This window comes from Gigantopelta aegis, chromosome 5 (genome assembly GCF_016097555.1).
Source record: "Gigantopelta aegis isolate Gae_Host chromosome 5, Gae_host_genome, whole genome shotgun sequence".
NCBI lineage: Eukaryota > Metazoa > Mollusca > Gastropoda > Neomphalida > Peltospiridae > Gigantopelta > Gigantopelta aegis.
In genome coordinates this window covers 36,418,785-36,444,574 of record NC_054703.1, presented here as the reverse complement: position 1 = coordinate 36,444,574, position 25,790 = coordinate 36,418,785, and the positions used below count along the sequence as shown (strand labels likewise).

The 25,790-nt window shown below is 38.1% G+C and overlaps 1 protein-coding gene across 3 annotated transcripts; it reads left to right on the top strand.

The window, feature by feature from the left end:
• Positions 1-9,780: 9,780 nt before the first annotated feature.
• On the top strand, positions 9,781-21,665 carry LOC121373704 (RNA guanine-N7 methyltransferase activating subunit-like). Of its 3 annotated transcripts, none has more exons than XM_041500441.1 (3): positions 9,781-9,872; positions 12,369-12,591; positions 20,779-21,665. In XM_041500441.1, the coding sequence occupies exons 2-3, from the start codon at positions 12,377-12,379 to the stop codon at positions 20,996-20,998; spliced, it is 435 nt and encodes a 144-aa protein (XP_041356375.1). In that variant the 5' UTR covers positions 9,781-9,872; positions 12,369-12,376; the 3' UTR covers positions 20,999-21,665. The 3 variants fall into 3 exon arrangements, with proteins under 3 accessions (XP_041356375.1, XP_041356376.1, XP_041356374.1); XM_041500442.1 differs by having other exon boundaries at positions 9,814-9,988; positions 12,376-12,591; XM_041500440.1 differs by having other exon boundaries at positions 9,815-9,988.
• The last annotated feature ends 4,125 nt before the right edge of the window (positions 21,666-25,790 follow it).

The following is a 25,790-nucleotide window of genomic DNA, read 5'->3' as shown; positions in this document are numbered from 1 at the left end:
CGATCTATATGTCTACGTAAGTGGCCTCGTTGAGGCCGTTAGGGTGCACAGCTTGTAGGGACGAGATGGGTTGCATCCCGTCAAGAAAACCCCAAGATTGACAGTCAATAGACGTTGAAGGTGTAGTGCTGTGCTGAAATAAAGATCTTGAGAAGCCGGATCCGTCTGAACGAGAGAGAGAATCAGACTAGGGTATTGTCCAGTCGTCATGGGTTGGTATAGTGGTGCGGACGGGCCCGACTCCGGAGGATACGAGATGGTATCACAATAAAACAAAGTAAAGTCTAGAAAAGAGTAGTCGGACATGTTGAGACTAAACGCGAACAACTGTGGCGTTCTGCAGAATGGCCGTCATACAAGACATGAAAAAAACAGGTCAACATAGTCAGACGGAGAAATGACGTGGAGGCAAGGAATCTCGCTAAAAAAAAGAATCCAACCTGGTGGTGCAGACTGTCGAAACGAGAAGCATTCCAGCGTTCAATCAGTTCCAATGGCCGCATACATCCCAGTAGAAAACTTCACTTCGCTGACAAAAACAACGAAGTGAAGGATCCCCAAGTCGAGCCGCGAAAGCACGTGCAGTGTGCACAAGCGAAACAAACACGTCTTACCGTGTCGAGCTCCAGACTGGGAATCTCATTTCCTGTATAAGAATGCAAACAGTGATTATTTATGACATCAAGTGGGACGTAACACTCCTAGTGGGACGTAACACTTTGATACGTACCAAGATATTTTGAACCATAATATTAGGGGTAATAATACCTTTTATCACCTTTCTGATAATCAATTTCCTGATGCCGTTTGTTTTTTCTCCTGCTACTCAGTTGTACTGACAGGCAAAGGGCTGGGTGAATATGCACTCCATCATTCTCTCAACCGGCCTCGGTGGCGTCGTGGTAGGCCATCGGTCTACAGGCTGGTAGGTACTGGGTTCGGATCCCAGTCGAGGCATGGGATTTTTAATCCAGATACCGACTCCAAACCCTGAGTGAGTGCTCCGCAAGGCTCAATGGGTAGGTGTAAACGACTTGCACCGACCAGTGATCCATAACTGGTTCAACAAAGGCCATGGTTTGTGCTATCCTGCCTGTGGGAAGCGCAAATAAAAGATCCCTTGCTGCTAATCGGAAGAGTAGCCCATGTAGTGGCGACAGCGAGTTTCCTCTCAAAATCTGTGTGGTCCTTAACCATGTGTCTGACGCCATATAACCGTAAATAAAATGTGTTGAGTGCGTCGTTAAATAAAACATTTCTTTCTTTCTTTTCCATCATTTTCTCAATAACATGCTTTGCTGTTATGTGTCCAAAGAATTCAAATAGGCAACCTATATATAATACATACATACAGCAGCATTAAATATCATAAAACAAATATGTAGCAAGTGGATGTTATATTATTTTCTCAGCTCTTAGCATGCATATTAAAATCACACATTATAGATTTATACTATTTGTTAGAATGTCACAGGATTTAGAATAAATGTTTTAAATGTTTTATTGTTTTGTAAACAAATAATATATTGCATTATGTCTACACATCTTACTGATAAAATTTCAAGCAGACTGCCTGAAATTTGTAATATCACTTTGTAGATGTTAGTAGTGTTAATTTAAATATCATATAGTTTTTAATTATTAATTTTATTATACTCAGATCAATGACAATGTCAGGCTTGGGGAGCCCTGAAAGACTGTCTTCCAATATGATTTTAACGTCATCAAATATATTAAATTAAACAAATATATAACATAATCATAGCATTCATAAAGAGATGCTTTGAAAAATAAGAATGGAAAACAGTGAGAGAGAGAGAAGAAGGAGAGAGAACACAGGTAACATTTTGTTTAGTATCGCGTCGTGATTTGTTACACAAGTATCAGAGATTGCTATACAGTTTTTAAACCTTAAACAATAGTTGCTAATCAATTTTCAATAGACAAGAAATACCGCTAATCAAGATTTTAAAAAGAAAATGTTCCCTGGAATGATAAGATACCGAGATCTTTTTTTTTTTTGTATTCTTTTTTTTTTATTGTCCCCATACCATTAGACAGTGCCAGGGTTTGGGAGCCCTGATACACCGCCTTACAATTTATCTTAAAATTAATATTCATACATGTGTAAACATACATACATATATACAAACATACACACATACATACGCATACACGCACGCACGTACGCACTCACATTACATTCTATTCTGATATATGCAGGTACAAATCAAAATAAAATAGTACATGTACTTCCTTTTATGCACGTCTATGGTCCAGGATTTTCAAAAAAGAAAAGGAAAAAAGGGTAACAACGAGAGAAGAAGAAGAACAGAAAGAAGGAAAACAAGAAGAAGAAGAAGAATTAAAAAAATAAAAAAATAAAAAAGAAGAAGAAGAGGAAGAAAAACCTAAAGTTGATAGTGAATAACGAAGCAGAATTAAACTGATGATAATAACAGGAACAGCAGTCGGGCTTGTGTTGGAATGTTATATGAACATGCAATTACAAAAAGTTTTTCCTTTGAGAAGATCGTTATCTAAGTGTAATGGGGTTTTTTCTCTTTCTTTCACTATATAAAAAGGTTGAACCATTGTGCCCATTCTTTATTAAACTTTTCATAGTTGCAGTTTTTGAAATAAATATATTTCTCAATTTCAAATTTGTTTTGCACACGTTTTGAACGGACGCGATAGTTAAAAAAAAAATCTTGCATTTTCGTACAGTATATATAATATTTAATGTTAATAATTAACCAGTTAATTATATTAACGTTCTTTTTGTTAATAATACCAAACATAACAATATGTTTGTCAAAGTGGACAACAATTCCTGTTTTGGACAAAACCCAGCCTTCTACAGCTTTCCATAAAGTATTAACCCGAGTGCATTCATAAAAAAGATGTTGTAGAGTTTCTGGGAAGTTATTACAGAATATACACATATTAGAATCTACATAATGAATCATATATAGAAAAGTGTTTGTTGCTATAGGAGAAGCCACGGTGACGTCACATGTTTTGATCACGTGGTACCGCGTGAGCGCTGGTAGGCAAGAAACCAGTTGACAATCGAATGTTTTTCCGTCAATTAAATCAGTGTAGACTAGTTTTGATGAATGGTATTTTGTCATGGTAATTTCATACGTTGTTGTTAGATGCACAAGTCCTGTAGTAAGGATTATGAAATTAGTTTCATCAAATACAGTGGAAGCGAAACGTTGAACAGTTAAAGCTGACAACAATCAACTTTGCCCATCCCACAACGGAGATCGTCATTTTATACAAGGTTTGTTGTATGTTATTCATTCGTAATACTAATACACGTCAGTATTTATTGAAATGGAAAATCGAAAAGATAATAAAATTTAAAAAAATAATAATAAAATCCCCCACCAAAATGTGACATGGAAACAAAGATACCCTGTGAACAGTAGGCCTACCCAGTCAATCGACAAACAACGTTTTATGTAACTTTTTGTTTGTATTGACAGATCCATTATAGCGGGTAAAACAAAAATCTGAATATATTTTATATTGTATTATGCCATAAAATATGTAGGTGGCTGGAGTATTTATATTTTTAATTAAATAACGGAGCTGTGTGTGTGTGTGCAATCAAGCATATATATATATTGTTTCATATGAAAAAAATTCTGAAATATTTCCATTTATTAATTATATTATATGTTAATTATAATGTTTTACGGGTTTTTTTATTGAAGAAGTGATCCACAGGTGTATTTGTAATGTGTAAGTTGATTTTTTAATAATAAAATAAAAGGTATAAACATTTCAGGGTGGGATATCAGATGTATTAAATCATTTGTTTGGGATTAAAAATAAATAAATAATAATAATAATAATAATAATAAAACTGGATATTGATCCACAAGTTGGTGATAGCCACCATATTTTATTAAAAACATAAATTATGTTACATGCATTTATTATATAAGTTATCTGAATTTGTTTGCAGCAAATAAAGAAAGAAAAGGGGAGCTGATTGTATTTATAAGTATTATTGTCATCAGTGACAGATGTCAATATGTCTTCACAAATACATTTATGTGTATTCAAATATTTCAATAATATTCAATATATATGTCCTTGACCAACATCTTGGGCTTACATGATACAGTCAAAAAATGCTATAGTTACTAGTACTAATATGTACACAATATAAAACTTTCATACTTATATATCATAGAAATTTACCAATTTTCATATTTTTTTCTAGGTATCAGTGATCCCAGTTTATGGACAAAAAGAGAACCGGCAACTCTTGGATGAAAAATGGGCCTTTCACGATGAATTAAGGGCGTTTAAGTTTTAGGGTGAATTAAGGGATGCTAAGAAGAACACTGGTATCAGATTCAGCGATTCTTTTCTACAGTATCTCATGTTTCTGTGCATAAGAAGGATACCAGAACTTTTTTCACTGACTTTCCAAACTACCATATGCAATATTATTGGGGCTATTCAGTATGTGATGATGACATTGATAACACTTGGATTTAATCTTTTTTTACCAGGATCTCTATTTTCTAATAAAAACAGACTTTACAAAATCAATACATATTTATTATTTTCTTTTTCTATTATCATTATAAACCAATGATCAAATGATATTTGCATTGTGTTAATGTGTGTCTTAAATTAAACCATTGTATTGTTACCATTTACAGTAATTTGTTGTTTTAACTGGTTTATTAATCAGGTTGAAAGTGATAGCCTTTGAAACTGTGCCTCTTGTCAAAGGTAACTGACACTGTTTTAGATTTGAAAAGAAGGAATCTTTTATTTAACAATGCACTTAAGTAATTTTAATTACGGATATATGGAGTCGGACATGTTTAGGGATCACACAGATAATATTAGGGAGGAAACCTGCTGCTGTCACACACTGGATTACTCTTTCCGATTAACAATAAGGGATCTTTTATATGCATCAGCCCACAGACAGGATAATAAATAGTGTAGCCTTTGTTACACCAGTTGTAGAGCACTGGCTGGAATGAGAAATAGCCCTATAGGACCACCAACAGGAATCAATCCTAGATCGACTGCGTATTAAACTATGTCCTGGCCTGCATGGGATTAGGCAATTAAAATAGTAATGGCAATTTTTATGTATATATATAAAAAATAATGCTACAAAATGTTCTGAAGATGGAACCGCAAAGGTGAGGGACCAAGTAAATTTGAGATGTATCCAGTTTAAAAGGCCAAGTTCTGTACTAATACACTCTTCAAAAAAAGAAACGCAAAAGGGTACAAATGGGTTATAACTCCGATTTTATGTTTCCTACCGGTTCATGCTTTGTGAATATAAGGTCATTGCATGTCCCAAACACATTCCCACGGTTACATTCGATAAAACGCAGCTACTGTACAATAAAGTTCCAAAATGTGAATATTCGCAAAAACGCAGCCACGTGCAAACCATGTCACCACTGCACGTGCGTTGTCTGCACGTGCAACATGAACGCCGACAGTATAAAAGTGCAGGGTGTTCGCTTGCCTGGCCTCTGTATTTGGCCGACAGTTGACAATCCAGGACATGCCACGTCTCAGTGAACCGCAGAGAAACAATGCCATCGGCCGACTAGACGCAGGCGAATCCAGAACGGCCGTTGCCAGGGCATTCCATGTGTCCCCAAGCACCATCTCCAGACTGTGGGACCGTTACCAGCAACATGGATCAACACGTGACCTCCCTAGATCCGGTCGACCACGGGTCACTACCCTCGGGCAGGACCGCTACATCCGGGTACGCCACCTTCGGGAACGATTGACTACTGCCACCTCCACAGCCGCAGCAATACCAGGTTTGCGCAGGATATCCGACCAGACCGTACGGAACCGCCTACGTGAGGTAGGAATTCGTGCCAGACGTCCAGTTCGAGGTGTCATCTTAACACCACAACACCGTCGACTCCGACTGCAGTGGTGCCAGATTCATCGACAATGGCCTCAACTGCGATGGAGACAGGTGTGGTTCAGTGACGAGTCCCGATTTCTGCTCCGACGTCATGATGGAAGATGTCGCGTGTATAGGCGTCGTGGTGAACGTTATGCGGCAAACTGCGTGCAGGAAGTGGACAGATTCGGCGGGGGTAGTGTCATGGTGTGGGCAGCCATCTCACACACTGGCAGAACTGACCTGGTCCACGTGCAGGGCAACCTGAATGCACAGGGCTACATTGACCAGATCCTCCGGCCACACGTCGTTCCAGTTATGGCCAACGCCAACGCAGTGTTCCAACATAACAACGCCAGGCCTCACACAGCACGTCTCACAACGGCTTTCCTACAGAACAACAACATTAATGTCCTTCCTTGGCCATCGACATCACCGGATTTGAACCCAATTGAGCATATATGGGACGAGTTGGACCGACGCCTCCGACAGCGACAACCACAGCCCCAGACCCTGCCCGAGCTGGCAGCAGCCTTGCAGGCCGAGTGGGCCACCATCCCCCGGGACGTCATCCGTACTCTGGTTGCTTCAATGGGCAGGCGGTGTCAGGCAGTTGTCAACACACGCGGAGGCCACACCCGGTATTGACTCCAGATGACCTTGACCTTGGTGGTGTGTCCTATCACTTACTCACAATGGACTAGAGTGAATTGTGAACAATCCTGCAACATTTGGTAATTATCGAACTCACCATTCAATAATTAAATCAATTCTCCAAATGTTACGACAATGTGGTTTTGCGTTTCTTCTTTTGAAGAGTATATTTAAAAAGGGACGCTGTAGCTAGAGGGAGCAATGTATGTGTGGTCATGGAACATGTATGGAAACTAAATTTAGGTTCCTCCATTTTAATACAATGTGTTAATATGTATCCGATATCAGCAAGTTTAAGGAATAAAAAAGGACTTGATAAAATTAATAATTTTAAAGTTTTTGTAAAGTTTTCTAATAAGATACTTGCTTAAATTTTTTGTTGATGAAAAGCCTTACAAATGAACCAGTAGACAAGTCTGATGTGTTATATATATAACTACTGTCTATATATTGTCTACTGGTTCATTTGTAACAAATGTCCATATATATATATATATATATATATATATATATATATATATATATATATATATGTGTGTGTGTGTATGTGTGTATGTGTGTGTGTGTATGTGTGTATGTGTGTATGTGTGTGTATGTGTATCTATATGTGTATCTATATGTATATATATATATATATATATATATATATGGGTTATTTAAAATTGTTTAAAGAAATAATTTCCTTTAACAAAGTGTAGGCCAATTATTTCTTTTAAACAGTTTAAAAAAAAACCCATAGGCCTACTTGTTTTATTTTATTATTTTTATTTGTGTGTGCGCGCGCTCGTTTGTAATGCTTTACTTGAAATATGGACCAGACGCTTTAAAATACATGGACTAAAAATATTTATTCAGGTGAAAAGAAAAAGAAAAAAAGGAAGTTTGCTATAGTTTTGAACTCGGTCAATCGTCAAATTTTATGGGTGGAAAGAGTACATGTATCTCCTCCATACAGGAGTTATGTAGAATAGCGTTCCCGTGCTACAAGCGGTAATTTAAGCACATTTTGGCCATTCTTTGCTATTCACGCTACGCTAGTTCGCTTTGTTACTAATGGCCATTATGATAGACTTCTGCCTACCAGATGCGCGCGCATGCTGATACGTGACGTCACTTCCCTAAACACATGGCTTCTCCTATTATACAGTGTTCTCGCTGCTCCATTTAAGCGGGGCGCCCCGCCCCGCTATTCCATTTTGCCGCCCTCCTTTCACGTTCCCCGCCTCCTTTATTTTTGAGCGCCCTCCTTTATTTTTGAGCGCCCCTCTTTATTTTCCAGCACCTATCTCTGCTATTTCCAAATGCACTTTTTTTTCACACAAAAAACAACGATCAGTCTGCACACTTTGACACTGGACATCAAAGGAAACAAGCCGCGTTGAGTACGAAAACATTTACGACAGTTACCGTAACGTAATTTAACAGTATTTTTAACAGCCTCTATTTTGTCTAATATCTGTATCCATTTGTATGTTTGACAGACACAATAAAAGTTATATTTTATGTAAGCAATGAAAACATTTTATTTTTTACGGATTCGGCAATCTCCGATTGAAAAAAAACCCTTATTTGGCGCCAAATTTGTCACGTGATCAGAACGGTCATTCTGTCTTTTGTTTCCACTAACTATCGTTTGATATTTTGTCTTCCGTTGCAGATATAATTGCTTGAAACTGATGATTTTTACTTTCTGTTATTCTGTTTATTCAGTAGTTCTTTATAAAATATTGTACACTTTTAATTTTGAGGGGATATGAACGCTTATAAAAACAACGGAAGTGGTAGTGTTTATCATTAAAGTAATTTATCTTGAGTGCCAAATAATATATACACCGGCTTTACAAAAACGAAACTACTTTTTATCAGCTGGCGATATTTTATCACAGCGATCGATTCATTCGATGAAGATGGAAATAACAAAAATGTATCTGACATTAGATCATTTTACAAACATCTTTATTGTTTTTCGTATATCTTGAAATCTTTATTAAAAATAATAATATTAAAACTGTGATCGGTCCAGCAAAACCGGAACTGCCCGTGAATGTCAGACCGATATCATCTTCGGTTCAATTAAAAGACGAGTCTTTTTATAAACCCCTTTGCACTTTTTTGTAGGCTAAATAAGGAGTATGTCTTTTCGCAAAGTCTACCAACACAAAACAATATGGTAACCAAACTACTCCTCTCCCCCCGCCCCCCCCCCCTTTTTTTTTTTTGAAAGGTGTGGTGCCGAGCGGCCGCCCTCCTTTAATTTTCACCCAGCGAGAACACTGTGCTAAAATCCGATGTAGGATGCGATACTGAAACCATAATAAAGTTGTATCATTAATGCTTTGGAAAGGTAATTCATAGTATTGTTCCCAATCACTTGAGTCAAAATTAAATCCTTGATTTCTATATTTTATCTGCGCTTTTGGGATTATGTGTTTATGGTTGAGTATGCAATACATGTCCGTACATCCCTGTTTACTTTTCAAAATAAGACTTAACCTAAAAGGAAAAATTGGATTATTCACTTTTTTGAAACGATCGTCCCTTAAATCACTAAATGTTGATATGAATGATTTCACAGCATTTATTAGTGAAGCATAGCTAATGAAATTTGAATTAACATGATCTTTTTCTGCAAATTGTTCATACTTTAAAAATTCTCCATAATCATCTATTAAATCGTTTATGAAGATTATACCGAGATCTTAATAACAAGATTTTTAAAATAATTTTTTTATTGCTTTATTTTGCTTGGTTGTTTTTTTTTCTGTTTGTTTCCAAACAAGCTGATATTTCTTTTTCTATTATTTAAATACAGAATTATTAATTAAATTTATTATAATTACATTTTTGTTAAAATTCTATTTAAAATTTCCTTTGTAAAATATTTATAATGGCCTAATCTTTGGTTTTGAATTTCCATACGATAAATATTTAATGTTGATAACTCTCTCTCTCGCTCTCGCTCGCTCTCTCTCTCTCTCTCTCTCTCTCTCTCTCTCTCTCTCTCTCTCTCTCTCTCTCTCTCTCTCTCTCTCTCTCTCTCTCTCTCTCTCTCTCTCTCTCTCTCTCTCTCTCTCTCAATCTCTCAATCTCTCTCGCTGTCCCGCTGTGTGTGTCCACGATACGAGAAACAGGCAGTAGAATAAAGGTTTGCTACACGTGAACACAACAACAACAATAGACTGTTCGTCTGTAGTTTACCATATGTATACTAAGAACATGGAAAGAAAGCGCTACACGAGAACAGGGAATAGACTACAATAAAGTTCGATGTTGATGTGAATCTTTGTTTAATAATGTAATGCTTTTATCTTGGTGTATTTTGAAGTACTATCTGTGAAGAGTTACATTTGATGCAACCAATACATTATATAGTAGCGAATCCAGATTGAAAAAACAAAAACTTTTACTGAGGTGCGCACGTTTAAAAATGGCATATGCATTGGCTAGTTCATCTGGGTGACTTGGGTGGGGGGTGGGGGGTGGGGGGTGGGAGGAGAGAGGGGAAGGGTTAAAAAAGGAAAACTAGAATGTTCTTTGTTGAATGGTCCGTTTGCTTCAAAAGAAACCCGATGAATTGGCATGTAACTTCATAATAAATAAAGTTAAAATTCATATAAAAACATGTTTTAACCCCATACCAACTTAAATAAAAAAATTTGAAAAAAGAAATCCAGTATAAATAAAAATGTTTCTTTAGAAATTACCATTACATTATACAGATTAAATGTCTTTTTTTAATACGGGGTTGAAGACAAAATGCTAGAACAGTCGAGTAATGCAGCTGGACTTGCAATGCCTGTGAAGTAAAAATAATAATGCAGTACAATGAGAATAAAGGTAGAACTGCGCATGCTGTATAAACTATAAACTAGTATGGGTGGCAGTCCTCTTTATGGCAATGCAAGAGGGATGAAATACAATTTGTGTCGATGAAAGGGTAAAATCTCCAGTAAAGGATTTCCCTGGGAGTGACTGTCATATAGACGAAGCATCGACACGTGTACGTTTAATATGATTATTGTAACTGCTACAGTAGGAGGTTACTAATAAAATAAACATCGAAAGAAAAATAAATGTGAAAAAACCCCAAAAAGACACATTTTTACCAAAATATACGATGTACTTTGTTATCATATTATAGTACAAAGCATAAAAATACACTTATTGTTTATTACAGTAATATTTGGACAGCTATGTCATCATGTAAGTGTTAGTGTCACATTAGATCAGTTCTTACTTCATGCAAATCGCTTAAACTTAAAACAATACCGACAACGACAATCAGTTAACTGACCTTTGGAATAAGCCTTGTAGAAATGAACAAAAATTAATTGTTATTTGTATATGTGCGCATGCACTCGAGTTAGATTTTGATTTTGTACCAGAATAATGTAAATTAATTAAATTTGATTCCTTTTTACCATAACATTGAATAACAATTGTCAAACAGTAGCTCTACTAGATAATTATGGTGTATTCAGTCCATTCCAATAAGCCGACAACTTCCAGAATTTAGAAATACATGCAGTGTCTTCAATACGTTTTGAACTCATATTTTTAGAAAGACCAGGGCCGTACCTCCGGGGAGCAATAGGGGGCAGTCGCCCCCCCCCCCCCCCCCCTGAGAATATTGTTTACTCCAGAAAATAGCATAAACATCTGAGGGTTTAATTTGTATAGTGTTTCATTTGTTTATAAAAAGTAGTGCCCCTCCCCCAAGGATTTTGATCAGGGTACGGCCCTGAAAACCCGGCACAAAGCCACAGAAGCCGAGTCTGGCGCTGTCAAAATATAGAGTATGTGCCAAGTATTCTGCTACCCGATCTGTAGTTCACGCCAACACAGACGTGGTGTGTTTTGTCACATTCAATTCAGTTTCAGTGTCTTTCTTTTTCTCACTGGTACCATACTCGCCAGACCCTAAAATCGATGGTCGCCCAACGGACTACCTTTTGTAAAATTCTTAGTCACCCGTAGCCAATAAAAATAGCCACGGGCGACCAGGCGACTGCTAATTTTCAACCCTGGCACTCCCCTGAAAGGTTTTTGGAGAGCTCGGCTGCAAGTTGATTATTGTAATAATTGAATCTATGAATTTCATATGAGTTATCATCAACTTGTCTTCATGTTAGTAACATAATAGTCCAAATGGACATTTTAAGAAAAGTATTGCAGGGGACAATATTTCAAAATCTTAGGTAACCGGAAGTCAGTTCACATGAGTTTTACTTAGGTAACTGATTGTTCGGTTACGTGAATATAGTTCTCGTAACCTATAAGTTAGGCCTACCTAATCCTAAAACACTTGAACTATGATTCTGTGCTACCTTGGTGCTTCAAAAACAGATTTTCACTTTAATTTCTGATATATGGTACTTTTAATTTTAGAATGTAATTGTTCACCACGTAACCGATTGGGGATTCTCGTGATTTTAAAGTTGCTTAACCGACACGCAAACAGAACAACGGTTCTCGTGAAATATTGTGCCCTGTATTGACATTAATGTGCGCTCTTCACTAAGTAACACAATAGAGATTAACAAGGGCATCATCTCTCACAGAATAACCCTTGCTGATCAAAGACAAACAAATTCATATGATGATATTTCATAATTTGGTTTAAACAATATTTAGTAACCATTAAATATGCCGTTTTGAGATCGGCCAACAGGCATGAGCCTATACTAAGGCCTCTCCCTACATTTTTCTAATACAAAGACACACAGCCATGATGACAAATTTAATAAATTGATATTTGTAAACGAAGAATGATGATATTTATTTTTTGCAGTCTAAAGTATGACGACCGAGACGTCCGACTCCACCACAGTTGTCTCCCCTGGTACAGCAGGTTCTTCGTGTGATGACGTGGTGACGATGTATGAGGAAATGTTCAAGAACCGCTACACTGAAGATGACGAAGAATACATGAAAACTGCCTCTAAACCGCTCGCCCAACCACCGTGTGTGACTGGCTGGTTTACTAAACGAAGAAATGACTGGGGCCATCACGGGTATGTATTAGTGAAGGAACAAAGGAAAGAAATAATGTTTTATTTAACGACACACTCAACGTGCTTTATTTACGGTTATATTGTGTCGGACATAGGGTTAAGGACCACACGGAGTACGGACAATTGCTCACAGGACAATTGCTCACCAGACAATACCTCACCGGACAATTGCTCACTGGACAATTGCTCACCAATAAAGTGAAAAATAGGACAATTGCTCACCACAATTATTGATTTGTTTATCAATTATTATTTTTTTTAGGTTATGGTATGTGTGTGTAAATGGTTGGGTGGGAGTGGGAATCTCTGATATTATCAGTGGGTATGGTAACGTCAGTTTATTAAACACCTTTAAATAAAATAACCAAATTAATTATAAATCAGCTATATTTTAAACAAGTTCAGCACATCAGTTCAGCATAGAAATGTCAGTACAAGAGTTCTTGAACAGCACATTATAGTTCAGCACATGAATGAATATTGTGGGAGATATTCCGAAGGAAATCTCCCAGTCCCCTGTTTCCATTAGCAAAAGCCTGACACAAATTCTGCAGTCTGCTTTGCATCTGCTGAGTGGACCTCTTCACCCTCTTCCTAGGTGGTTCACCTCGCTGATGTTGGAGGATGAGGGTGGAGACCAGTGCCTGGTCTTTGTGTAGACTGTCGATAGCTGTCCACACAGAAGGGTGCTGATGGCCAACCAGCCTCTAGAATCCAATGTTCCACGACTCATATCAATTAAAAAAAAAATTGTGATATTTCAAATCTTTTTTAAAGCTTTGATGGTCAAAGTGTTAAGTCTTGCAGAGTAGTAATAAAAAGCTAAAAAGTAACTAATTACTAAAATCAACACATAATTCTAAAAGTTTGATCTACCTAAACCAACAATAATGTTTGAGTAGTTATCCTAAAAATATAATGTAATTAACACCTATACCTGAAACACGTTATATGCCTTTGATGTTCATAATTACAGTCAGAAGTAACTGCCTCCTTAAACAATTATAGGAACCTCAAAAACTTTAATTAAGTGAATTGTGTAATTAACACAACTTTGAAGTTGTGCCTTTAGAAATTCTATGTTTTATGTTCTTTTTTATTAACAAAAGAAAAAATATCAAAGGTGACCACGATTACCTAACTCCAGTGCCTTCTAAAAATTCTGTTATTTTTTATTAATAAAATAATAAATAAAATTTTATTAATAAAAAAAAACCTAAAGGTGAGCAATATTTCTCACTTTATTGGTGAACAATTGTCCAGTGAGCAATAGTCCGGTGAGGTACTGTCCAGTGAGGTATTGTCCAGTGAGCAATTGCCCTACATTCGGACCACACAGATATAGAAACTGGAAACACCACTGTCGCCACTTTATGGGCTACTCTTTTTTTTCGATTAGCAGCAAGGGATCTTTTATATGCACCATCCCATAGACAGGATAGTACATACAGAGCTGCCAACTGCTATGCTTTGGACGTAGTTTGCTACGCTTAGTCGCGTTTGCTACACTGCTACACTCATGCCCAAATTGCTACGTTCAGTTGAAAAAAATCCAGTATGATACGCTAATGAAAACCAGTAATAACTTTTGCAACAGATAAACATAACTGGATGATTAGTGTATTTGGCCAAAGTTTCTACTAACGAATTATGTTTTATTTGGCAAGCGTATACGTTTCATCTTTATCACAAATTATAGGTCTATACAGTACAGTTGAAAAGTGGGCGATTTCTGGCAATTATACAAAAAATTGGACATAATCTTGGAATACAATAACTAAAAACTGAATTCCTCATTTCTGTGCCTTTTTCTCTTTTTTTATTCCAACATATAAAAGTATAATTTGCAGATTAAGAACCATTGTTAAACTGTTATAGTAAGATGTATTCAATAACAGATGTAGTTTTACTGTAGGCCGACCCCAGTGTTGCGTACTATAAAACCTTCAAAGAACTGTTCTTTAGTTGTGTTACGCTTGCATGCCGTGAATATAGAAAATTGCATGTGAACGTATGCCAGTTAGGAATAGAGTAATTTTAATTTTAACTTGAAATAAGAATATAAGCATTCAAATTTAGTATTGATCACATCATCGCACAACAGTTAATTTTGGGTTTATTGCATTTCGATCCTGTTTTAAAAACAAAATTCTACTCATTCATAATCCTGTTCAAATCGCCCGACTTATTTGACAACATTCATTACATTTCGGGTATGTCTGTATCCTTTAACCGACGACAAGCGTTATCTATGCTAAAAATAGCATGACCCAGTCTTTTGCGGTTACTATGACATAGTTATTTGGTGTTTTCTTTTGCTGTTGTTTATGACATTCGGCCATGCTACGCTCAAATATCATTTGCTACACTCAGCTTGTCATGAATGCTACTCTCACGTGTGGCTAGGGGTTGGCAGCTCTGTACATATCACAGCCTTTGTTACACCAGAACGAGAAATAGCCCAATGGGTCCACTGATGGGGATGGATCCTAGACCAACCGCACATCAAGCAAACACTTTACCACTGGGCTACGTCCCGCCCAATAGCCAATGGGATAACCTAAGATTCTTCTACTGCACACCCCTTCCTGTCCTGGTCACGTGACTGTAACAGTTGTGAAGCACTGGCTGGAATGAGGAATAGCCAATGGGATAACCTAAGATTGTTCTACTGCACACCCCTTCCTGTCCTGGTCACGTGACTAACAGTTGTGAAGTACTGGCTGGAATGAGGAATAGCCAATGGGATAACCTAAGATTCTTCTACTGCGCACCCCTTCCTGTCCTGGTCACGTGACTAACAGTTGTGAAGTACTGGCTGGAATGAGGAATAGCCAATGGGATAACCTAAGATTCTTCATTTTATCGTAAGGATTTTCGTGCACACTTGTGCAATAGCAAGCTTTCTCGTACGAAATTGCACTGATGTTCGTGCGCACTTGTACAATTGCAAGCAATTTCGACAATCCACATTTAAGCAGCGCCCACTATATAAATTTATTTCCGGATTTCGTTTCTTGTAACAGTGTATACTAGTAATCAATAAAGCAAAGTGCAGATTTCTTACCTAGCAATCATTATCATTAATGTAATGAACTAAGTAACACTGAGTGAGAGATAACAACACATACTGTCATTAATTTAGTTTCTTCAGCATCTCCATTATTAAAATTTAATGTGCCCATGATAGCCTTACCTATAACAAATTTACTAGTTGTACTAATCATCCTGTACATCCTAATCATCCTGTACACATCTAAGGGATTGAACAGTAATGTGAACATGATCAGTTGTACTCACAATTTCACATTTCAAAATTATTATCTTTCATTGTTGTTTGATAAAATAAGAGAAAATAAAAAACAGAACACTTTTATTTTCATCAATTTATTTATTCAGTTGTTCAGTTATTAAATATGAGTCACATAGTTGTAAAGAATTACATGTAATACATTAAGAACAGTGATACGGTACAGAATGAATCGTAAATACATGTATACTACAATGACCATCTGGCACACATGTCAGGGCGTTAAAAGTAAAAGCAACAGGAATTCAATTCTAACTTGTATAGTTGTGGTAACCTATAGGTCACCAGGCTATATTTTGTGGTAACCTGTAAATGGCTATATCTTTCTAGCCAGTGCAACACAACTGGTATATCCCCATCGGTGGGCCTATTAGGCTATATCGTTCCAGCCAGTGCACCACGACTGGTATATCCCCATCGGTGGGCCCATTAGGCTATATCGTTCCAGCCAGTGCACCACGACTGGTATATCCCCATCGGTGGGCCTATTAGGCTATATCGTTCCAGCCAGTGCACCACGACTGGTATATTCCCATCGGTGGGCCTATTAGGCTATATCGTTCCAGCCAGTGCACCACGACTGGTATATCCCCATCGGTGGGCCCATAGGCTATATCGTTCCAGCCAGTGCACCACGACTGGTATATCCCCATCGGTGGGCCCATTAGGCTATATCGTTCCAGCCAGTGCACCACGACTGGTATATCCCCATCGGTGGGCCTATTAGGCTATATCGTTCCAGCCAGTGCACCACGACTGGTATATCCCCATCGGTGGGCCTAGTAGGCTATATCGTTCCAGCCAGTGCACCACGACTGGTATATCCCCATCGGTGGGCCCATTAGGCTATATCGTTCCAGCCAGTGCACCACGACTGGTATATCCCCATCGGTGGGCCTATTAGGCTATATCGTTCCAGCCAGTGCACCACGACTGGTATATTCCCATTGGTGGGCCTATTAGGCTATATCGTTCCAGCCAGTGCACCACGACTGGTATATTCCCATTGGTGGGCCTAGTAGGCTATATCGTTCCAGCCAGTGCACCACGACTGGTATATCCCCATCGGTGGGCCTATTAGGCTATATCGTTCCAGCCAGTGCACCACGACTGGTATATTCCCATCGGTGGGCCTAGTAGGCTATATCGTTCCAGCCAGTGCACCACGACTGGTATATCCCCATCGGTGGGCCCATTAGGCTATATCGTTCCAGCCAGTGCACCACGACTGGTATATTCCCATCGGTGGGCCTATTAGGCTATATCGTTCCAGCCAGTGCAACACAACTGGTATATTCCCATCGGTGGGCCTATTAGGCTATATCGTTCCAGCCAGTGCACCACGACTGGTATATTCCCATTGGTGGGCCTAGTAGGCTATATCGTTCCAGCCAGTGCACCACGACTGGTATATCCCCATCGGTGGGCCCATTAGGCTATATCGTTCCAGCCAGTGCACCACGACTGGTATATTCCCATCGGTGGGCCTATTAGGCTATATCGTTCCAGCCAGTGCACCACGACTGGTATATTCCCATCGGTGGGCCTATTAGGCTATATCGTTCCAGCCAGTGCACCACGACTGGTATATCCCCATCGGTGGGCCTATTAGGCTATATCGTTCCAGCCAGTGCACCACGACTGGTATATCAAAGGCCTTCTTATGTGCTATCCTGTCTGTGGCAAAGTGCATATAAAAGAACCCTTGCTTTATTAGAAAAAATGTAGCAGCTTTCCTCTGATGACTACATGTCAGAGTTGCCAAATGTTTGACATCCAATAGCTGATGATAAATTAATTAATGTGATTCAGTGGTGTCGTTAAACAAAACAAACTTTTAACTCTAATACTATATGTCAGAAGTACATAATGTTTGACATCCAATAGCCGATGATTAATAGCAATATCGATATAATTAAACAGAACAAACGTTGGGGGGTTTTTCCATTGGAATTTACCAATTTTTGACAGTTATGGCTAGATCAAGTTAGACTTTCATGGAAATATATTCAAGGGCCATCACTCTGTCAAAAAATTAATTTATCCATGTTTGAGAGAGTTATAGCCCTTAAACTACATGTATTGTTTTAGCTTGTTTTATCGGCCTTGGTGGTGCAGTGGTTAAGCCATCGGACTGCAGGCTGGTAGGTACAGGGTTCGCAGCCTGGTACCTGCTCCAACCCAGAGCGAGTTCTTAAAGGCTCAATGGGTAGGTGTAAGGCCACTACACCCTCTTCTCTCTCACTAGCGATTAATCAACTAATAACTATACACTGTCCTGGACAGACACCTACGGTTTGTGCCCAGGACAGCGTGCTTCAACCTCAATTGGATATAAACACGAAAATAAGTAGAAATGAAATGAAAAGCTTGTTTTACTTTGTCTTGTATTTATTTGTGTGTGTACAGAGATATGACCCTTGCAATCTTGATGTATGTGTATATATACAAGTGTATATTTATTTGTGTGTGTACAGAGATATGACCCTTGCAATCTTGATGTATGTGTATATATACATGTGTATATTTATTTGTGTGTGTACAGAGATATGACCCTTGCAATCTTGATGTATGTGTATATATACAAGTGTATATTTATTTGTGTGTGTACAGAGATATGACCCTTGCAATCTTGATGTATGTGTATATATACAAGTGTATATTTATTTGTGTGTGTACAGAGATATGACCCTTGCAATCTTGATGTATGTGTATATATACAAGTGTATATTTATTTGTGTGTGTACAGAGATATGACCCTTGCAATCTTGATGTATGTGTGTATATTTATTTGTGTGTGTACAGAGATATGACCCTTGCAATCTTGATGTATGTGTATATATACAAGTGTATATTTATTTGTGTGTGTACAGAGATATGACCCTTGCAATCTTGATGTATGTGTATATATACATGTGTATATTTATTTGTGTGTGTACAGAGATATGACCCTCGCAATGTTGATGTATGTGTATATATACAAGTGTATATTTATTTGTGTGTGTACAGAGATAAGACCCTCGCAATGTTGATGTATGTGTATATATACATGTGTATATTTATTTATTATGTGAAATAAAGATCTGGGCTCCATACTATGAAGCGATCTTAGTATTAACATGCCGGCCTTAGTGGCGTCGTGGTTAGGCCATCGGTCTACAGGCTGGTAGGTACTGGGTTCGGATCCCAGTCAAGGCAGTGGATTTTTAATCCAGATACTGACTCCAAACCATGAGTGAGTGCTCCGCAAGGCTCAATAGGTAGGTGTAAACTACTTGCACCAACCAGTGATCATAACTGGTTCAACAAAGGCCATGGTTTGTGCTATCCTGCCTGTAGCAAGTGCAAATAAAAGATCCCTTGCTGCTAATCGGAAAGAGTAGCCGATGTAGTGGCGACAGCAGGTTTCCTCTCAAAATCTGTGTGGTCCTTAACCATATGTCTGACACCATATAACCGTAAATAAAATGTGTTGAGTGCGTCGTTAAATAAAACATTTCTTTCTTTAGTATTAACATCACCTTAAGTACATAAGTGGAACGTGGCCCTGTTCTGTCTAGTGCTATCTACTCATTTGGTATTACCAATAATACTGACTTGGTAACAGTAAACCGGCCTCGGTGGCGTCGTGGTTAGGCCATCGGTCTACAGGCTGGTAGGTACTGGGTTCGGATCCTAGTCAAGGCATGGGATTTTTAATCCAGATACTGACTCCAAACCATGAGTGAGTGCTCCGCAAGGCTCAATAGGTAGGTGTAAACCACTTGCACCAACCAGTGATCATAACTGGTTCAACAAAGGCCATGGTTTGTGCTATCCTGCCTGTAGCAAGTGCAAATAAAAGATCCCTTGCTGCTAATCGGAAAGAGTAGCCCATGTAGTGGCGACAGCGGGTTTCCTCTCAAAATCTGTGTGGTCCTTAACCATATGTCTGACACCATATAACCGTAAATAAAATGTGTTGAGTGCGTCGTTAAATAAAACATTTCTTTCTTTAGTATTAACATCACCTTAAGTACATAAGTGGAACGTGGCCCTGTTCTGTCTAGTGCTATCTACTCATTTGGTATTACCAATAATACTGACTTGGTAACTGTAAACCGGCCTCGGTGGCGTCGTGGTTAGGCCATCGGTCTACAGGCTGGTAGGTACTGGGTTCGGATCCTAGTCGAGGCATGGGATTTTTAATCCAGATACCGACTCCAAACCCCGAGTGACTGCTCCGCAAGGCTCAATGGGTAGGTGTAAAACACTTGCACCGACCAGTGATCCATAACTGGTTCAACAAAGGCCATGGTTTGTGCTTTCCTGCCTGTGGGAAGCGCAAATAAAAGATCCCTTGCTGCTAATCGGAAAGAGTAGCCCATGTAGTGGCGACAGCGGGTTTCCTCTCAAAATCTGTGTGGTCCTTAAGCATATGTCTGACGCCATATAACTGTAAATAAAATGTGTTGAGTGCGTCGTTAAATAAAACATTTCTTTCTTTTTTAGTAACAGTAAAACCATCAACATACTGGCAAATTAATTTACAAAAACATGTGTATAGTTATCCTGTATTTTATTTGTAAATATTTTGGTACAGATTCATCCCTTTAATGAGGCTGTTTTTTTGTTTGTTTTTTATAAATCATTTTTTATTATTCCCAGATCAGTGTCTGGCTTAAGTAGCCCTGAAACACTGCTTTTAACTGCATAAATACTAAATTACTCAAATAGAACAGAATGTTAGTATTGAAGGCTGGAAGGTTTGCTTTTTGGAACAAAAAATAATGAAAAAAAAAGGAAAACACAGAGAGAGAGAGAGAGAGAGATAGGAGAGAGAGAATGATAGCATACTGAGATCTTAATAGCTTTAATGAGGTTTTTGTTGTTTGCAGTGGGCGTGGTGATAACCGTAACTGGCGTGGAGGTCAAGGTCACCAACAGAACTGGAACCGTGGAGATGGAGGTCAACATGGCGGAGGTTACCGGGATCATGGTGGCTATCAAGATCGTCACCATGGCAACCAGGATCGTCACCATGGCAACCAAGGGCATTATGGCGGTCGTGGAGATTACCATAGTTACAGGGGTCCACAACATCGGTACAGGGATTGAGTCTGCAGGAATGAACCAGTCTATTTTGATCTGACGAGGTGTGTGCTGGTTGTGAAGTCGGTCATTTGAATGTATATGCAGAAGTGGGCCAGTCTACTTTAAATCTGCAGCAGCTCTCTACCTTGCGACCGATTTGGTCGTATATGAGACCCATATTTTTCATTTGGCGACAAAAACATTTCATACTATCTGTACAAAAATACAAGTATCTGGCTCCTGGAGGGGAAAGTTAACGTAGAGGGCAGTGCAGGGGTGTAAGGGCATGCTAGTTGGCCATTTGATGATTGTCTCGGGATACTCAGAAGTTGACAATTAATAATTAAAGTGAACAGGGCACGTGTGCAGGAGTGTGTTTTGGGGTCGAAACCCACCCACCCCTGCTCAAGCTAAATTTTTCGCTTTTTTTTTTTTTTTTCCCAATATATTTTCCAGGGGAGCTCGACTCGTCTCCCCATACAAACTTCACTTGCCACAGTCAAGTCTCCTGTGCCACCCCCTTTCTAAAATTCCTGCACACGCCTGGTGAAATATGGCCATCATGGTTTGAGGTGGAGTTCATCAACTGATCTGTTACAAACGGAAATCGGTGTTTCTGCCAGAAAGACATTTTTGGGTATGGTGCTATGGAATTGAATTCAACCACAGTCAACGGGGGGGGGGTGGGGGGGGCCTCCCCGAGAAAGAAATGAGTTATGGTTAGGGTTAAGAATGCCATAAAATATTGATAAAAGTAATTAATTTTGTCTAAAAGGTTAACTTTAAAAAAAATCTGCAATTTGTTTTGGGGCCATATCCGGAAGTTCATTTAGGTGAATATGTATTAGTTTATAATATAACTCACACAGTTCATATCAGCCTTAAACAATGCAAATGTGAAAGCTGAAGTAAAATCTATTAGTTTGGACTTTAAAAATAATAAATTGATGATTTATCATTGCAAATGGAATTAAGTTGTATTTGTTTTTGTTGGGTTTTTTATTATTATTATTATTATACAGACTATTAATGATGACTGTGACATTATCAGACCATCTGGGTTAAAGCTTTCAATTCACACTTTCTAACATCAGTTATATACTCTTCCAAAAAAGTAGGGGAACTCTAATAAGAATTTACAGTTGTCAAAATTGTAAGGTATATTAGCTGTGGGGAATGGTTATATGATAATAGTGAATTAATTGGGCAAACATTACAACCGGTAGTTCAGTATTACAGTAAGTGATGCACGTACACACTACGGAATGTGTTTCGGTGTGTTGATAAAGAGACCTGAACGTTCTTTACTAGGATGTCTGTGGTCAAAACGTATGTTCAGTCTAATAGTTGATATTAATATTTCAGGTTCCCCTACTTTTTTTTAAGAGTATATTTTAGTAATATATCTTCTCAGCCAGACGGTAGCCATTTAGAATTAAAATATTAGTTTTTCACTAGGCTAAGAAGAATTGACTATGGTTGCACACTTGCACAAAATGTGTTGCAGGTTTCAGAGTTCGACAAATCCGCTAGCCCGACGCCCATGGCTAGTGGTTTTTAAGTTCGGGCTAGTGAGAAACGCAAGACCACTAGGGTTAGTGGTTTCCACCTTCCTCCTTATCGCTCGATCGTGTTTTTTTTGTTTGTTTGTTTTTCTCTCGGCTGAAATTTTGTTTAATCAATTTGATTGTGATGTTTGTCATTGAATAATATCAACAACGCAATCACAGCTGCCGATACAATATGATACCTTTTTTGTTCATTAATTAACAACGGATTAGATGTCGCTGTTATATTCTTTTGAAAAACAAAAAGGAATTGATTAATTTGGGTTTGAGGGATATATGATTTAATCAAGTACTATATCCTGGATGTTTATCTGTAATCAAACAAAGAATTCTAGACCAAGCTATGCAATATATTAGGAGTGAAATTGATATTTCGCCAAAATGTATTATGTACAAATATTTTACAGATACATTCAATGTGCAATTTTATTTACGGAAACCACTTCCAGTACTTTACAGAAAATATGTGTCAAAATTTAGAATGTCATCTCATATGTTAGCAATTGAAACTGGCAGATATAGTCATACACAGCGACATGATAGATTATGTTTTCACTGTTTAAATGTTATGGAAGATGAGTTTCATTTTATCTTAAAATGCCCCTTATATACGGATTTGAGAAAAAAATACATTAAACCTTATTACTGGAAAAAGCCATCATTTTTTAAGGTACTGCAATTGTATAATGTACAAAATTCTAAAACTTTAAGTAATTTTGGAAAATATTTATATAAAGCAGTTAAATTAAGAAAAGAAGGTTTTTTCCGTATGTGTGTAGTTTATTTGTTTCATGTGACATGTATGTTTTCTAGTTTATTGAATTTTGTTCTGTGGTTATGTATTTTTGTTTATATATGAACAGATGAGCTGTAAAGCTTAATGTGAATAAAGAACTTGATATCAGTCTGACACGGGATAATGCCCTGTATTTGAGCAATTGGCATCACCGTTCCTGGCGACAGAAATAGTAGGGCCCTAAATGTATAACCCACTACCGAATCCACTGAACCATCTATTACCGTGTGTCACACTGTCGTACCCTCATTTAAATTTAATTATTTTGATAGTGGGTTTAGATATCAACCATGAGTTTGCTCAATTATTTTTCCACGGAGGGAGGGCAAAAGCGAAAACGGAACAATGACAATGGGTCACACTTGACAAAAAAACAAACGTACAACACGACAAAAAACTGAAAGTTACAACATGATTTGTGGGTTTTTTATTTTACTGTTATACTCGAAAATGTGTTATGTTACAAAAATTATATAAAAATCCAACTATAATTGATCAGGAATTTGAGCTAGTGCTTTATCTTGGTGGGCTAGTGGTTTTCATACTCTGCAAAACATTGTTAATTATTTCGACTTGTCGTGTAGCCACTTTGACAATGGTATTTTATTTTGTATTGACAAATAATATATATAGTGCTGGATATACTTATTGCTGGCTTACTGGGATGTGTATTATTACAGAACATTGCAATGTATGACTATTTATCATCCCGCAAAAACCAGGTAGATTGTCTTTCTTTAGTTCTAAGGCTCATTCCTGACGTTACGCGTTAAGTATTACGTAACCACCAGCTCGCCAGAGGGCGTATTCACTGGGATGGTACAAAATGGCTGCGCCCGTTATATATAATAGCCGTCATATTTAACTGTTTTATTAATTAACTATACGATTATACTTGTTGATATTAACCTTCTGAGTACTGCAGGCGAGATATCTCGCCCGACGTCACGTCAGTCGACATGCTGTACACTGTATACAGTGCATTCCCCAATTCATATTACACGCTGTTTTGCACACGACACTCACCGGAAACAAATATAATACAACCGTGTCCGGTGTATCGGCTTATAAAAATTAAAAGTGAAATAAAGTCAACGTGTGTGCACAATCTACCCGAGAAAAATAAAATCCATGTAGACATCTTAGCCATGCATGACAATGAACATGACCGTACACATCTGTAGTACTGTGCCACTCAAGAAAACGATTCCGAAACTGATCATGAGATGGGTCATGTGTGATCGTTCATTTTCATAGTAATATTTTTAACAAGACAAAACAAAAAAGTACGAAATTAAATTTTGGGACAATAGTGTAGCGTTTATGGGCTAAAAGTGAGGTCATGGGCGGTCTATAAATAGCGGGGTCAACGATCCACATCTACTGCGCCGAATCACCGGACATGGAAATCGTTTTGGATATAAGGGGGGGGGGGGGGGGGGGGGGGAGCTATATTTGTGTACCATTTTAAAATGTTTATTTACTACAGACATAAAACAATTTGTAGTGTATTTCAAATTATGACTGTTTCATTGGTGAGAGACACATTTTATTAAGTATTTCACAGTGTTCACATAGAAAATGGTCCTTGAATGCTTAGGTGCGCCGATACACCGGACAGCACTAAAAGAAAAAAGATTTTCAATTGAAAATACCTTGAAATTTTGAGTTCAGAATGTGGTTTTCGGGAAGTATTTTCGCGTGACAACAATGGCGGCACGTCGCGGTCATTTTCTGGGATCGATAGCTGATTGTGACGGCTAATTTGATAATAAATTTGATCGTTTTACCAACAACGAAAATTACCAAATATTGCAATATGAATCGTAGTTCGGGTTTTTAATAAAATTCTGGTCGGAAAACCACTGTTATCGGGAATAATGGACATAAATACTGGACAGCTGGCCACAAATGCCCGTAAGTAAACGCAACTTTTTCGATTTTTTGCCTAATTTTAATCACCATTAGCTGATCTAAAAATAATAAAAATTACAAAAAAGACACGAAAATAATACTTAATGATTCATATATGAACTTTATTTCATGTATTTATAAAACATTTAAGTGAATATATGTGAGCAAAAATTCTAAATTATCAGGAAAACAATTTACTTTACCGCACATGCAATGACTCTGCTTGGCCTATTACGTGTAGCGGTCTGAATAATGCGTCACAGCTGCCGATACAATATGATACCTTAACAACGGATTAGATGTCGCCGTTGTATTCTTTTGATGTCAGTCTGACACGGGATAATGCCCTGTATTTGAGCAATCGGCATCACCGTTCCTGGCGACATAAATAGTAGGGCCCTAAATGTATAACCCACTACCGAATACATTCTGTACTTTTCACTCCGAGGTTGACTTAGATGAAGACAGACGTGTGTCTATGTTCTCTCGAGCTGCCTGGCCCCCCCCCCCCCCCCCCCCCCCCCCCCACCACTGGGGG